The sequence below is a fragment of the Panicum virgatum genome, chromosome 9N, assembly GCF_016808335.1.
Source record: "Panicum virgatum strain AP13 chromosome 9N, P.virgatum_v5, whole genome shotgun sequence".
NCBI lineage: Eukaryota > Viridiplantae > Streptophyta > Magnoliopsida > Poales > Poaceae > Panicum > Panicum virgatum.
In genome coordinates this window covers 77383280-77398258 of record NC_053153.1, presented here as the reverse complement: position 1 = coordinate 77398258, position 14979 = coordinate 77383280, and the positions used below count along the sequence as shown (strand labels likewise).

The following is a 14979-nucleotide window of genomic DNA, read 5'->3' as shown; positions in this document are numbered from 1 at the left end:
AGGACATTGTGTGAATTCACCACCAGCCCACCCAAATATGGGCCAGATAAAGGCCCAAAAACACGAGGCGAAGGAAAAAAAGAAGACGAGCACGAGGCGAGGCAGGCACCACGCCGAGAGAGAGAACCCTTAGCGGCCGCACTAGCCCCAGCCGGTCGCCCTCGTCCCCGCCGCGCCTCCGACCCCCCCCCCCCCCCCCCCCCCCCCCCCCCGAACAGCCCCGCGCCGCTCGATGGCGGCGCCGTATCACCAGCCGACGAGCCTGGAGGAGGTCCGCACGCTGTGGATCGGCGACCTCCAGTACTGGACCGACGAGAACTACCTCTACGGCTGCTTCGCCCACACCGGGGAGGTAGGCGTCGCCCTTCAACATACTGCCCCTTAGGCCGTGCGTGCGCCCAGATTAGGCAACTGTTTGTATCTAGGATTTGTTTGGTACGCGGTCTAAATTCGGTGATTTTGAGTTGGGTTGCCTTGTTATTCTCAATGTCTGGTTGAGCGGCTGCATTGCTGCGGGTTGGGTGAATTCAGGTTATTTGGTACATGTAGCTCTTGGATGCTTCAGAGTCAACTTATAGTGGCTTCATGGCTTCATGTAGTTCCTTGGGCTTAGTTAGGTAGCTACGTTGATTGACAACCGTGTCTGCGCGCCTTATTCTGAGTGGTAAGGGTTTCATGGTCCTAGGGTTGTGAAGGCAACCTTTTCGTTCTGAAATTGACCCAAAAAATTGTGCATTCAAGTGGTCACATGCTTACTCTTGCGCCAATTGATGAGCTTCTTGTGTAACTAGCAATACTGGTTTTCACGAACATTGTCCAGGCAACTGTATCTGGGTGTGAAGGCTTTAACCATGCGTGCTATTGTTTGACAGATAAATTAACTGAGCAAGTGAAGTTATCCACATAGGCCTTTTGAATATGTTGTTACAGTAGCTATTGTAGATTGTTTTGTCTGCGTCTTGGCGAATGTAATGCTTGAGACCTATTTTATCTATATCAATGAGCTGTTTTTTGGATCTTGTAGGAAAGCATTAAACTGTTTTGGGCTTGTTTGCGCAACATTGGTAGGATGATACTGTGAATTTTTGTAGCTCATTGTTTCTCAACAATAAAATAAAATCTGTTTTTTGTTCTGAATAATCAAAATTCCATTTTTTCTAAGTTGTGTAAAAGAATATTCCTTGACAGCTGTTTGCGTTAATGCAGCACCCATTCAGAAGTTGCATGTCTGGTCTGTGATTGGGTTGCCTCATTGCTTTATTTTGGCACTGAGCTGATAATACATGTTTTCTTTTACCATAGAAAGTTGCAACTTCATCTGAACATCAGAAGCATCATATTGATTTCAATTGAATGTAAGCATAGTTTGTGACTTTGTGTTGTATAGTTTTCTTTTTACTGTTGAGCACTGGACTCATTGTACTAAGACCTGACCTGTATTTCTTGGAAGCATAGGTACAATCTGTCAAAATAATACGCAACAAACTAACAAGCCTTCCAGAGGGTTATGGATTCATAGAATTCATTTCTCATGAAGCTGCTGAGAAAGTTCTGCAGACTTACAATGGCACACAAATGCCTGGAACTGAACACACGTTCAGATTGAACTGGGCCTCTTTCAGCTCTGGTGAGAGGCGTCCTGATGCAGGACCTGATCATTCGATTTTCGTAGGGGACCTGGCACCTGATGTCACAGATTACTTACTACAGGAGACATTCCGGGTGAACTATCCATCTGTCAGAGGAGCTAAGGTTGTCACAGATCCAAATACTGGGAGATCTAAAGGATATGGATTTGTAAAGTTCGCTGATGAAAATGAAAAGAACCGTGCAATGACAGAAATGAATGGTGTGTACTGCTCTACAAGACCTATGCGGATAAGTGCTGCGATACCTAAGAAATCTGCTGGCTCTCAGCTTCAGTATTCAGCTGCTAAAGGTAATATTAGATGATCTGTAATTTACTATGTTTTTGTTTGTAGGAGATTCTTCATTTGCTTTATATTTCTTTCATGAACTTATTACAAGTTGCAACTGGTTTTCTTATGTAAGTTATGTTAAATATGCAGCGATATATCCAGCAACAGCCTATGCAGTGCCTCAGCTCCAGACAGTTCTACCTGATAGCGATCCTACAAACACAACGGTACGAACCCCTACCATATTTCTAGTCAGTTTCTCTGTTGACCATGCCATTTACCTTGGGATACATTTACAGATATTTATCGGTAACTTGGACCCGAATGTGACAGAAGATGAGCTGAAGCAGATATGTATTCAGTTTGGGGAGCTTATATATGTAAAAATTCCAGTCGGTAAAGGGTGTGGATTTGTACAATATGCAGCTAGGTAAGTGCTATAGGAAAATTTCTGTTTACACTGTCCAATACATGGGAGGTTCTAGTTACCAACCTCATGGTGTCTGGTTAAGTTTATTTCCAGATCAGGGCTCGTCCAAAATCCAAATGTCTTAACAACCTATAGTAAGTATGCCTGTCAACATCATTAGGGACACATGCCTTACAAGCAAAACTAAACATTTCAGCGCAGTAGTACCACTCCATTGACAACGCAGCAGAGAGGGACTCAATTTACAATTGATATCATATGGATATGTCTATTGTTTATTCGCACATATTCTCCATCTTCAAAGCAGATGAATTTCATAGTGATGGCATTCTTGACCACTACATCTGTTCTGAAATACAAGGGATTCTTAGTTGGTCAAACTATTCTATATTCGACCGAGTTTATAGAATAGAACAATAATATTTGCTATATCTAATGAGCATAATATTTGCTATATCTAATGAGCATTTATTTGATTCATTACGAAATATATTTTCGTAGTTTACTTCTTTGATGTGGTCATGTTAATACTCTTCTCTATGAACTTGGTCAACTTAGAATAATTTGACTTAGGAGTTAGGACAAACTCAAGATGCCTTATATTTCAGGACAGAGGTAGTAAAATCTAAATCTTCTTTATGTACAAAAAGATGGGGGCATTTACCATTACCAATTATCACCATTATAGGGCATCAGCTGAAGAGGCAGTACAACGTCTTCATGGCACAATGATTGGCCAACAAGCAGTTAGGCTTTCATGGGGCCGAAGTCCTGCAAGTAAACAGGTATATTTGTACTAAAGTTTTTACTGAATAAACATATGGCATTCGATAAAACTCTTCAACCTACTTAGAATTGAGGACCTATGGACCTGGTGAAATTAAGTAGAGGCAGTTGTGCTAATGTGGGAGTTTGCACCGATAAGCATGCTAAAGAAGATCTCACCCAGTGCTAACACTTAAGAGTGAAGATTGATCAGATCCACATGATAGGGGATTGTCTGTACTCTGTCTTGGGTGACAGCCTGATAGGGGATTGCTTGTTTGATGTAGTATTAATTTTTAAGCAGCTCTCATTCATTTTTCTTATAAATCTCCCTGAACTGTCATTCTTTTCCTGGTTGTGGTATTTTCTGTGTTTTTCCCGCTACTGGAATCTCTTCAAGTGGAATCTAATGTTTTCTTATTTATAATTCCACGAAACCATATGCAGGACCCATCAGCTGTGTGGAGTCAGCAAGCAGATCCAAATCAATGGGCAAGCACTTACTATGGCTATGGGTATGATGCATATGGATATGCTCAGGACCCTTCATATGCATATGGTGCTTATGCTGGATATAGCCAGTATCCCCAACAGGTAAGGACTTTGATCCAAATTACATTCATGGTAATTTTCTGAGTTTCTGTGCTGTGCTTTTGTGCATTCATCAGTATTTCATAAGCATACCTTTTTTTCCTTGTTTAGGCTTAGAGCCCATGCCTATACATATCTTTTTTAGCCTTACAAAAAAAAGTCCAGTAGGGGCCTCCTGTGCTGATTCCTTAAAAAAAGTTGTGAATGAGGAGACTTGATGCTTGTTTATTTCTTATGAGCAATGTCATTATATGATGCACCCTCAAGTTAAACATGTATAGGATTTCCGAAACTAGAAAATTGTAACATTGTGAATTATATAGTCCACCATATTGAATCGCTGAAGGAAAGACTTTTGGGCGGTAGAATGTGCATTTACTGCCTTAGATGTCTTGTTCTGTTCCTGCTAATCTTGTAGGTTTGTATGAGCACTGCACATGCTCCCGTTGTAAGGAAATGATCTTTGGGGGCATACTTCCCATGATCTTTCATGTTTTGTACTGCACAGATGATCTGTGATTCGTGTCTGGCCAAAGCTTGCTCTCGTACATTTAACAAATTTCACATTCCTGCAGGTTGACGGAACTGGTGACCCCGCGTCTATTGCTGTTAGCCATCCAGGCATGGAACAAAAAGAGGAGCCATATGACCCGATGAACATACCTGATGTTGACAAGTAAGATCAGTCACATTTGTCTCGCACGCCGCTGTTTCTTCCGAGGTGTTTTCTAACCCATATCCTCTTGCCCCCTTGCAATCTCAGGCTGAACGCTTCATACATGGCTGTTCATGGTCGAGCCATGCTAGGGCGGTCCTTGTGGTTGAAGACGAACCCGCTGCCCCAGCCGACATGAGCCAGCACCCCAACATTGCCTTCCTCCGAAGACTGCAATGAATGTGGACACAGCTGGGTTACCTTGCAGATGATTTCACCCACTTCCCAGTCAACATTACTATGATAGCGATCGATCATCAGACGCGAAATTACAGTAGGCTGGTTGACAGCTTCATGTATGCTGAGCACAGCCCATGTATGATAGGCATGGCCCTTTTGTGTTTTCTAGGCTCCTGATTAACACTATCAGGAGTCAGGACAGACAGTGTTGTGAGCGCGGTGAAGGTTATCTGTGTAGCCCCGTTTTGCCCCCTGCTGTTTGATCCTGGACTGCAGTTCACTCGATTGCACAATGGCATAGCAATATTATTATCTTCACTTGATATCTAGTGGGTGGTTTCTCCCACATAGGTAGAACCAAATATAGTTCACCTCATGGTTGGTTCTCATCTAATTATTGAAACGATCAGTACTCCAATCCTGCATCTCTGCCTCTGTAGATCTGGGTCACACATCTCATCTCATCAGGTGACGGCGTGACGCCTGGTGATCGCCTCGCCTGCTACCCCAAACTATTTCCTCGATGGTTGTGCCGTGGAACGTTCTACGCTTTGACCATGCTGACATGCTCATGTGCGTGCCGGGAGGATCCACGTGGGCCCCGCCCGCTGCTGGGAGTCACCACCGTCCACCGTCCCCCGCCATTATTGTATCGGTGATCTCCAACGGTCGGAAAATTGGCCGGGAGCCAACGGCTCGTCTTCCCTTCCCTTCTCGAGTTCTGGTCATTAACACGCGCAACGGCTCGCCCCGCCCCCGCCCCCGCACAACTCACGAGCGCGACAAAGGAGGAGCCGCCGCGACCAAGTTACCGGAACCCACAGCGTCTCTCTCCCCTTCTCCCTATCCCTCTCCCTCTCGATTCCCTGCTCCTGCTCCCGCTCCCGCCTCGTCCGGGGCTCCTCCCCCGCGCCTGCGCAGCGCGGGCAGGAGACGGCAGAGGGAGGAGGGGGAGAGGGGCGATGGAGTTCATGGAGCCCAAGGACATCGACTGGAGCCGGGTGGTGTCGCGGTACGTGCCCGACGAGACCTACGAGGGCATCGAGGCCCCGCACTGGGCCGACCTCACCGACCCCAACGCCGGCCGCGACGACGTCGACGACGAGGCCTGGTTCTGCCGCCCCGGTACGCCACCCTCCCCTTCCATCTCTTCTTGGCACTCCCCGCGCCGCGCCCCTGTTGGCCTGTTGGTTGGTCGCGCTTGATTGCGGGGAAACCAAAGCAGTCAGCGTTGATTTCTTGATCCGCACAGGCCCGGTTCTTGATCCGCACAGCTGATTTCTTTCTGGTCCCTTTTCTTGCAAAATCGGGACTTTGCTTCTGAAAAACCGGTGCTGATTTCTTGATTTGCTGCGATGCAGATTGTCGGCACCCGAAGACGGCGGAGGATTTCCTCAAGCTGAGCCCCAGCCCCAAGGTCGGTCTTGCAAGCCTTTTTCTTCCCTCGATTAGCTAAATCCCCGTCTCATGCTTCTTCCTCTCAACAGGTCAAGCTGCTGCGATCAGTGTCGGCCATGCTGCCGTTCGGCGAGAGGGACGTCAACGCCACCAATCTCAGGTTGCCAAGAACTTTCCTCACCAATTCAGGTGGTCTTCGCGCACCCCCTTCGATCAATCTTTGTTCTGACCTTTTGCATCCCGTTGCTCAGGGACGGCAATAACAATCTCAAGTGGCGGGGCGGCGGCGCAGGCGGCCCCGTTGCCACCTTCACGCCGCCGAAACCGAAGGCAGCGCCCAAGAAGAGGTTCCAGGAGGACGGCGAGAACCAGGATCCTGCGCTGGCGACGCCGCCCCCGCGACAGGCACCAAGTAGGCCGCCGTTCGGTGCCCCTCGGTGGAACAAGAATGCCAAGGAGGCCATCAAGTCTAGTGCGGAGAAGCGACCGGGCAATGCTGAAAAGGAGGCGCTGCTCAACAAGCACGCCCCGCCCAAGCAGCTCAAGAGCACTCTCTCAGCGAGGAACCTCTTTTCTGGAAAGGATATACTTGGCCAGATTTCGGAGTTCTACGATGAGCTCAAGCGGATGGTTGGTGGCGGTGGGAGCCGGCCTGTCACAGACATCCAGGAGGAAAACAATTCGAACTCAATGCAAGTCTTCCCTCGCCGAAGCAATGCAGAAATTCAGTTATCAGATTGGCACTTCAGGTCCTTGACAGTTTCATCTGTGCAGGAATGGGAGGGATGCGGTGGAGAAGGTGGCTTGTGATGCTGGCGCCAGTGATCCCGTTTCCTCAGAGACGGCAAAGAAAGTGGCAAGACAAGAAACAGTGCAAAAGAGTCCAAGCCCAATGTAATTTGCAAACAATCACCACAATGCAAGCTTTGTGTGTAGACGATTTTAGTGATTGTTGGTTGAGTTGCTGAATGTTGGTTTCTGCAGGAAGGGAAAGAAGGTGGGGTTGAAGGTGGAAGCCGGAAAGCAAAGGTCACCCTCTGTGCTGAAGGAGGTGAAGGCAACACCACCAACTCCACAGCGGTTTCCATCCCCATCACCAAACCGTATTAAGAATGTTAAAGCTGGAGGGATGGCAGCGGCAGGCTCACCACTCAAGAAACCACCAAAGGTGAATCCAGCATAGCTATAGTATTTGCTTATTCAGTGTCTGTGGCTTTTAGATCATGGTCTTTACTTGGTGAAATTTCAACATCTTCATTGCTTGGGACTAACCTATGATTGGCTACGATCTTCGAATTATCAAGAGCATCTAATGTTCACAATAAATGGCTGCCTATGACTTCTGCCCTAAAATAAATGACCGCCTATTACTAGTTTTTCCCCTGATCATTTGATGGATCTTACAGTGAGGAATTGGCATCAGCAATTCACCATACTTCACAATTTAAGCTTCTAGAGCTCATAGATTAATAAAGGCTATGGGTTTTCTTAGGCTTCTGATATTGTGTACCAACTCAGCATGTCTGATTATGCAGCCGAAATGGTTTGGTAAAGAAGTAGCGTCTAACATTGTTTAGCACAAGAGTTACCTGATGTATTAATGGTATGGTAAAGGCATGGATTCTAATATTGTTATATGGGTTTTGTAGTATGCCTGTACCTGTGCAGTATTGGTTTCTAATAATGATGCTTGTTTATAACCTGGTATTCACTGTAAGACTCATTGTGTGTGAGCATATCATACATTTCTGTGCATCTCATAGCTGAACTCGGCTTTTTGTACAGTACAGAAGGCATTACCAATGAAGCTATTCATCTGTATTTGATTGTGCAGTCATCTAATAATTGTAATATGCTTTTCTTTAGGATAAGGGGACGCCTAGTAAGGATCCGGAGAACAAAAAAGATGATGTGAGGCAACCCTTTGGGGTTAAGGATATGAACAATACTAGAACTTGTGATGCAGAAGGCAGCTCCAGTAGCATGTTTTGGTTTTTGAAGCCCTGCACTTTCCTTGTGGAGTAGCAGCATAATTGTACGAAATCTTAGCAAGCAACACTTGGTGTAGTTAGAATCCATTACTTCATTCATTCCCAAATATGAGTTCCTTTTTGATTGATTCATTTGAGGTCACCTGACATCCTGTCCGGGAAATAAACAAAAAACATATGTATAGTCATACAGGTTGAGAGAGTCTTTTCCATATGTATAATTCGAGATATAGCAAAATATCGGCATTCTTCTTCTGCTTGGTTGTTTTGACAATGAAACTGCATTTTTTTTTGCCTCTTGAAGTGATACTGATGTAAATTTGAAACATGGTATTTCTTTTTGTTCCTGACAAGATAGTTGTGATGCAATTCTATGATTTGTTTGAATGCTGTTGCCCCTCTGCTACTTGGCAGTTGAAGACTACAAACAGATCAAAAATACTTGAAGCCCAATGCGTCCTTTCCTTGAGTTAATATAACTCGAATGTCTAATTTCTTAATTAATGAAGGTTTACTACCCCTGTTCGTACTGGTTTTGTACTCTGAATTGGTGATAATGTTTGTATTTCCTCACTTGTAATTTCACAAATTTGGCATAAGGATACTGTCTAGTCATAACTTATAGCAATGATTCATAGGTTTGTTCGGAAATCTTCCAGAACTTGCAACTTTATATCTAGACTCTATAGTGTTTAGTTACTTAATATTACTAACCAGAAGTTGACGCACATCGAAAGCACTTGAATTTGGTTGCATTGAGCTGTTCTTTGATCTTCCACTCAAGAAGACTTAGAAGTTGTTTTTTCATCAACAGTTGGTGCGATTAGGAAACTAAGATTGATGCTTGGGCACTCACTTTTAAGTGCAACACGTTCCTTGATCTACTCTTGAAGGGACATGCCCCTTCGGGAGTGACCCTTTCATGTGCTTAGTGACATCCAAATGATGTCATTAATCTAATAAATAAAGTAATTAAAGAATTGATCATTAATCTATTTGCTTCCTAACAATTTGTACACTAACAAAATCCAGACCGAGAGCAATAGTTTATGTGAGATTCGAATGGATATATACCTCACGAAGTAAATTAAAATCGAAGTCTTGCAGTGGCTTATACACAAATTTTCCATTTTAACACGCATTTTCATTTATAGTACGAAATTTCACAAGAGAATACCACAACTTGCGGAATTTTTGAAATACAATATAAAAAGTTCCATATGTAGCGGAATTCCTACGACTCGCACTTCTTCTAAAATCGTTACTGCACAAGACCAAATTGCCCCTCGACGAGCGGGCCCATTCTGTCAATCGCACTGGATGTCCTCTGCTTTGTCCTTCCAAGTTCCGATCCCACGGACAAAAAAAACTACCAAAGGCCCCCACCACCACTATCGAGAGGGGTAGTATCGTCCTTTCAGCTTTTTTGTTTCGAGAAAAAAAGGTGCAAAAATTGGAAATGCTGGAGTATTCGCTCTTTGGTGCGGCGCACACCCTGCCACCCTGGAGATGGCAACGCTCGGAATCCCTTCAATTTATCGGGTTCCTGTCGGACCCGAACATCGCTTCCACTCCGATCGTGCTCCTTCGTGATTTAATTCAGCTATTCAAGGTTTTCCTCTCTCTCTCTCTCCTTTGACGGCTCGCGCCTCCTAAATTCTCCAAGGGAGAGTCAATTCTGTCCAGGTCTTCTAGCTCTCCATCCCAATAGGCGCAAGGTGCCTCCTCGTTCCTGTTTCCCCGCATCCCGTTGCCATTCCTCGAATCCTTGTGTTTAAATCGCATCGTCCTGTGTGTCCCCTCTTGGTAACAGTTTTTTGAGCCAGTAGCATCTGTTTGGTCCGTTCCTTGATGTCGCCTCCACTAATTTGGATCAAACTATGCGGGCTGTGATCCAGCACGCATAATTTTTCCAATGCATTTGCCGAATGTGATGCTCGGATGGTAATTTGACCATGCTCGCAATCCGTTCGACGAAATGCCCTGTGGCATTTGTGGGCGCTGCCAGCGCCCTGGTGGTGCTTGTGACAGCTGTCCATGTGTTCATGGTGCCTATCCTTCCTTCCTCCTTGGATTATTTCCGTGCTCGCAGCAGTGTAAGCGACCCAAGGAATGCGTCCCTGGGCGTTGAGGTGGTGGACTCGCGTCTCAGGGAGCATTTCCCTTCTGATTCCCATGGCGCTGTGGTGTTCCGTGGCGCACCATGGAAGGCTGAAATTGGGAGGTGGCTTGCTGGGTGCCATGCTAACTCTTCGTCTGTCAATATCACTGAGGTGTGCACTTATCGTTATCCCTGTTCATTGGGCTTCGATTTAGCATCTTTTGAGTTAAATTTGGGTTTCTCTTTCACGACAGGGTATAGGTGCAAAGCGCTGTGAGAAAGACTGCAGTGGCCGTGGTGTGTGCAACTATGATCTGGGAGAGTGCAGATGCTTTCATGGATATTCTGGTTGGTCTTAATTTTCAGTTTTCACTTTCTATTAATCAGAATGCATTTCCATCAGTAATTTGTAGCGCTTAAAGTTTAATGGTTCTTAGTACTCGTAAGGACTGCCTTTCAAGAACTTAAGATAGGAATTGAGTGAGAAAAAAGTGGTAAATAGAACATTCATAGAGTTAGAAAACATGAAATGCCAATTGCGTATTATCTGGGAGTATGCTCAGGACCAAAGCCTGTATCTTGATCTGTAGCATACTCGGTTCAAATTACTCTGCACTTCTGCGAGAGCAAGAACATTGCATGTCTGAAGGAATATAGACCATTCAGTTTGCATGTGCATAGATTCATGACTTCAACAAAGGCAGTAGTGAAGCCTCATATGCAATACTCCAATGACCTGCCAAGCAAAATTTTGATTTGATCTCTGCAAGTATCTGACCAAGACGAAATGGGAACTGAAATATGCAATAAACAGCTACCGATTATTGTTCAGTTATCTGACTATACCCTAGTTTATCTACTTACATATTTCTGCTAGTGAACGGATTCCTCTTTCCATATTTATGGATTTACACTCTTTTATGTAAAACTGGAAGAACATGGGTGCTACTCACTGTAGGAAGATGGAGACATATATGAATCATTTCCTTGCTAATATTAATATTTCCTCTTGCTCCTAAAGATTCCCATAGCATTTTGATTTGGTGCTGTATTCCAAATCGAGACTCAAGTCACAATGTGGCTTCAATGATGCAGGGAAAGGATGTGAGGAGGTTTTGAAATTGGAATGTAACCTCCCGAGTTCCCCAGAATGGCCTGCAGGACGATGGATAGTTTCCATGTGTGCAGCTCACTGCGACACAACCAGGGCAATGTGCTTTTGTGGTCCAGAAACAAAATACCCAGATCGGCCTGTGGCAGAAGCTTGTGGTTTTAAAACAATGTAAGACTATCGTTTATACTTATTTTGATTATGTGTTTTTGAGACGCTTTAGTATTATTAAGCTTCTCTAGCCCATCTTTCTAGTTTGCCTGCAAGACCTGATGACCCAAAGCTTACCGATTGGAAAACACCCGACCTGGAAAATGTATTCACAACAAACAGAAGTAAGTCAGGATGGTGTAATGTGGTACCTGAGGATGCATATTCGTCCAAAGTGAAATATAAAGAAGAATGTGATTGCAAATATGATGGTCTCTGGGGGCGGTTCTGTGAGACACATGTTGAATGCAGCTGCATCAACCAGTGCTCTGGACATGGACATTGCCGTGGTGGTTTCTGTCAGGTATGTCTCAGAGAAAACTATTTAGCTAAAAAAATGAAATTGCTTTTGTTAAATTTAACTTGGTGCACTGTTTCGTATTTACTTTTGTCAGCTATAATCTCATTGAGTATTTTTCAGTGTGACAGTGGATATTTTGGGATTGATTGCAGTATCCCATCAGCATATTCACTTGCATATGACTGGCCCTCGTGGCTCCAGCCACGAGTGAATTTACCAGACATGAAAATTTTAAGCAGTACCCCCATCAATGTTAAGGCCATCGTTCAGAAAAAAAGGCCACTTATATATGTATATGATTTGCCAGCTGAGTTTGACAGTCATCTTCTTGAAGTAAGTATGTCATAAGTTTCTTTTTTGTATGTGTATGTTCTTAAAGCTTTGTTGCAGAATTGAGATATACTTTCCCGCAGGGACGACATTTCAAGTTCCAGTGTGTGAATAGGATTTACGATGATAGGAACAGAACTTTGTGGACTCAGCAATTGTATGGTGCCCAGGTTTGGGTTTGTTAACCTTGACTGCTAGCAGATATACTTAATGTTTTATGTTCCATGTTCACAGTAATGAGTTTACCAGCACAAGCAGATCTGACCTACGTTTCGTTTCATTTTCCATGCAGATGGCACTCTATGAGAGCATTCTTGCTAGCCCTCACCGCACTCTTAATGGGGAGGAAGCTGATTATTTCTATGTGCCAGTGCTTGATTCATGTCTAATAACTAGATCTGATGATGCTCCACATCTGCTAATGCCGGTGAGAATCGTGATGCAAATGCTGTATTTCAGTGGTCATGGTGTTCTCCTCTGTTAATTTGAGTTTTAACTTTAGAGGGACCTGCGCCTCAGGAGCTACCATGCTCTGGAGTACTATAGAATGGCGTATGATCACATAGCTCAGCAGTATCCTTACTGGAACCGTACTTCGGGAAGAGACCATATCTGGGTGGGTTTCATGTTTGGATGAAATTAACTGTATAATGATTCTTTAGTTCTTATTCAATAGTTGTTCTAATTGATTGCATTTCAACTTACATGAAGGCAGTTCTTTTCATGGGATGAAGGTGCCTGCTTTGCTCCAAGAGAAATCTGGAACAGCATGATGCTTGTCCACTGGGGAAACACTAATACAAAACATAGGAATTCAACGACTGCTTATTGGGCAGATAACTGGGATCCTATTCCTTTAGATAGAAGAGGCAACCATCCATGCTTTGATCCAAGAAAGGATCTAGTGCTTCCGGCATGGAAGGGACCTGACCCAGGGGCTATATGGTTAAAACTATGGGCAAGGTATCTGGAAATTTAGCAAAATATCCTATGAACTATTTATGTTCCTTGGAACCTTATAATACAACTCTTGCAGGCCAAGGATTAACCGTACAACACTCTTTTATTTCAACGGTAATCTAGGTCCAGCATATGAAGGTGGTCGCCCAGAAGACACGTACGTTTCTATCTATGTTTGTGCGTCTGAATTTGTGACAGAATTTGTTCATCAGTCTGCTTTGATATCATAATGCAGGTATAGCATGGGCATTCGTCAGAAGCTAGCAGCTGAATTTGGTTCCACACCAAACAAGCAGGGAAACCTTGGAAGGCAGCATGCAGCCGATGTGACGGTTACCTATTTACGAACTGAGAAATATTACGAGGAACTAGCAAGCTCTGTTTTCTGTGGTGTCCTGCCAGGGGATGGCTGGAGTGGGCGTATGGAAGACAGCATGCTTCAAGGATGTATTCCTGTCATAATTCAGGTATACACCATCACTTTCCTTGTGTCACATATCAAGGGACCGTATAATGAATCTATGGATAGACTTTGTGACATGACGGAACATCTCATCATGTGATCTCTTACACAGACCTATCTACTCTCTTGGCTTGCATTGTAGGATGGAATTTTTCTGCCATATGAAAATGTGCTCAACTACAACAGTTTTGCAGTCCGTGTACAAGAAAATGACATTCCAAACCTCATAAGTACACTTCGAGTATGTTTTTACTATATTTCTTCTTTTTTTTCTTTTGGACATACCGCTTGTGGAATGCTTACTGTTTCCATATTACCAGGGAATAAACGAAACACAAGTAGAGTTTATGCTTGGAAATGTGCGCCAGATGTGGCAGAGGTTTTTCTATCGAGACTCTATATTGCTAGAGGCACAGAGACAGAAAAGGCTGTTCTCTGAAGAGGCACCCTGGTCTGTTGAGGTATCAAAACTACCTGACGATGATGATGTCTTTGCGACCTTTATACAGGTAACTTCAAAATATTCAAAGTAAACATGCTCTTCAACCTTTGGTGTGGATTTTATCATGCTTGCCATCTGCTATGTGATATAGAACTGAAAACATATTTGCATTTTCAGTAGAAACACTGGTGAATCATAAAACTTCAGTATTACCAGAATTTTGCCTGACCACATGTCCATGCTTCTCAAGTATCCCATTGCACCCTAGAACTATTGTTCTGCTGTGTCGATATTTGCTGAGAAAGACTACTTTTGACAGGTATTGCATTATAAACTGTACAATGACCCTTGGCGGCAAGGTCTCCTGCAAACAAAGGAAACTGGGTTGCCAAACATCTGCTCAAGAGCTTCCTGACAGTGTTTAGTGAGGCAGCATTGCAACTGTAAAGAACAGGATTGACATACATATTAGGTAGGGATCTATAGATTTTATTCTCGTACATTCTGTACATCTCTCCTTTGTATTTTAGATGTTGTTCTTTTTACTGATAGCCCAAGTTAGATCATCTCCTGAAGGGAATTGCGATAGCGCACAGTCTCTGCCTGTTAAAACATTGATAGACTACATTTCTTCTCCAGGTCTCGTGCTTGCAATGACAAGCCACGTTGGCTCTCACTGAGAATGAACCGGATTTTGTCGTTCAGTTTTGCATTTGTTTGCTGAGGAAATTAACATAATTGGGAATGTAATTGCATAGCTTTCTGGGGTGGCGATGGCCATGTTGCATACACATCATATTATAAAAGGTGCTAATAGGGGCAGAGTTGCGTGCGTGTTTTTTTTTGGAGGTGAGTGTATTTCAAAGAAAAAATGTGGCCAAAATATTTGCTTTACAAGGAGCAAATGTGGCCAAAATGGACATGCTTATCCGCATCTGCCCTAGTCTGCATGGTAGAGCAAGCCGGTCAAACAACAAGGAGAGATGGATCGATCTCCACTTGACAAGGCCGGAGGGCTCATGACGTGGACGAGGAGCATGTGAAGAGCGCGCTCGTGAGGGCCAAGAATGCT

General features: G+C 44.1%; 3 protein-coding genes across 5 annotated transcripts; all 3 read left to right on the top strand.

Moving 5' to 3' along the window:
* The first annotated feature begins 112 nt into the window (after window positions 1–112).
* LOC120688251 (polyadenylate-binding protein RBP47B'-like) lies at window positions 113–4925 on the top strand. 2 transcript variants are annotated; one of them, XM_039970489.1, is made up of 8 exons: window positions 113–352; window positions 1456–1939; window positions 2070–2146; window positions 2219–2349; window positions 3038–3134; window positions 3562–3708; window positions 4281–4381; window positions 4469–4925. In XM_039970489.1, exons 1-8 carry the CDS (start codon window positions 233–235, stop codon window positions 4557–4559), a joined length of 1248 nt encoding a protein of 415 aa, XP_039826423.1. In that variant the 5' UTR covers window positions 113–232; the 3' UTR covers window positions 4560–4925. The 2 variants fall into 2 exon arrangements, with proteins under 2 accessions (XP_039826423.1, XP_039826424.1); XM_039970490.1 differs by lacking the exon at window positions 113–352 and adding an exon at window positions 1297–1355.
* Window positions 4926–5343: 418 nt separating this feature from the next.
* Window positions 5344–8292, top strand: LOC120692627. Its single transcript, XM_039976009.1, has 7 exons — window positions 5344–5725; window positions 5962–6017; window positions 6088–6158; window positions 6250–6690; window positions 6773–6892; window positions 6983–7166; window positions 7865–8292. The coding sequence occupies exons 1-7, from the start codon at window positions 5563–5565 to the stop codon at window positions 8021–8023; spliced, it is 1194 nt and encodes a 397-aa protein (XP_039831943.1). The 5' UTR covers window positions 5344–5562; the 3' UTR covers window positions 8024–8292.
* Window positions 8293–9455: 1163 nt separating this feature from the next.
* On the top strand, window positions 9456–14664 carry LOC120691637. Of its 2 annotated transcripts, XR_005682336.1 has the most exons (15): window positions 9456–10262; window positions 10345–10438; window positions 11186–11372; window positions 11457–11715; window positions 11833–12045; window positions 12126–12212; window positions 12335–12469; window positions 12545–12658; window positions 12758–13005; window positions 13079–13159; window positions 13238–13469; window positions 13608–13706; window positions 13786–13974; window positions 14227–14379; window positions 14547–14664. XR_005682336.1 is itself a non-coding variant. In XM_039974779.1 (14 exons), the coding sequence occupies exons 1-14, from the start codon at window positions 9945–9947 to the stop codon at window positions 14320–14322; spliced, it is 2352 nt and encodes a 783-aa protein (XP_039830713.1). In that variant the 5' UTR covers window positions 9456–9944; the 3' UTR covers window positions 14323–14621. The 2 variants fall into 2 exon arrangements, 1 of the variants encoding a protein (XP_039830713.1); XM_039974779.1 differs by having other exon boundaries at window positions 14227–14621.
* The last annotated feature ends 315 nt before the right edge of the window (window positions 14665–14979 follow it).

Excerpts from the sequence above, each read along its gene's own strand:
- LOC120692627 (XM_039976009.1), top strand. The coding sequence starts at position 5,563 with ATGGAGTTCATGGAGCCCAAGGACATCGACTGGAGCCGGGTGGTGTCG. Across the intron at positions 6,893-6,982 it reads CAAAAGAGTCCAAGCCCAAT|GAAGGGAAAGAAGGTGGGGT; the intron begins GTAATTTGCAAA and ends TGGTTTCTGCAG. Across the intron at positions 7,167-7,864 it reads CACTCAAGAAACCACCAAAG|GATAAGGGGACGCCTAGTAA; the intron begins GTGAATCCAGCA and ends GCTTTTCTTTAG.
- LOC120691637 (XM_039974779.1), top strand. The coding sequence starts at position 9,945 with ATGCTCGCAATCCGTTCGACGAAATGCCCTGTGGCATTTGTGGGCGCT. Across the intron at positions 10,439-11,185 it reads ATGCTTTCATGGATATTCTG|GGAAAGGATGTGAGGAGGTT; the intron begins GTTGGTCTTAAT and ends TCAATGATGCAG. Across the intron at positions 12,213-12,334 it reads AGCAATTGTATGGTGCCCAG|ATGGCACTCTATGAGAGCAT; the intron begins GTTTGGGTTTGT and ends TTTTCCATGCAG.
- LOC120688251 (XM_039970489.1), top strand. The coding sequence starts at position 233 with ATGGCGGCGCCGTATCACCAGCCGACGAGCCTGGAGGAGGTCCGCACG. Across the intron at positions 353-1,455 it reads GCTTCGCCCACACCGGGGAG|GTACAATCTGTCAAAATAAT; the intron begins GTAGGCGTCGCC and ends TTGGAAGCATAG. Across the intron at positions 3,135-3,561 it reads GAAGTCCTGCAAGTAAACAG|GACCCATCAGCTGTGTGGAG; the intron begins GTATATTTGTAC and ends AACCATATGCAG.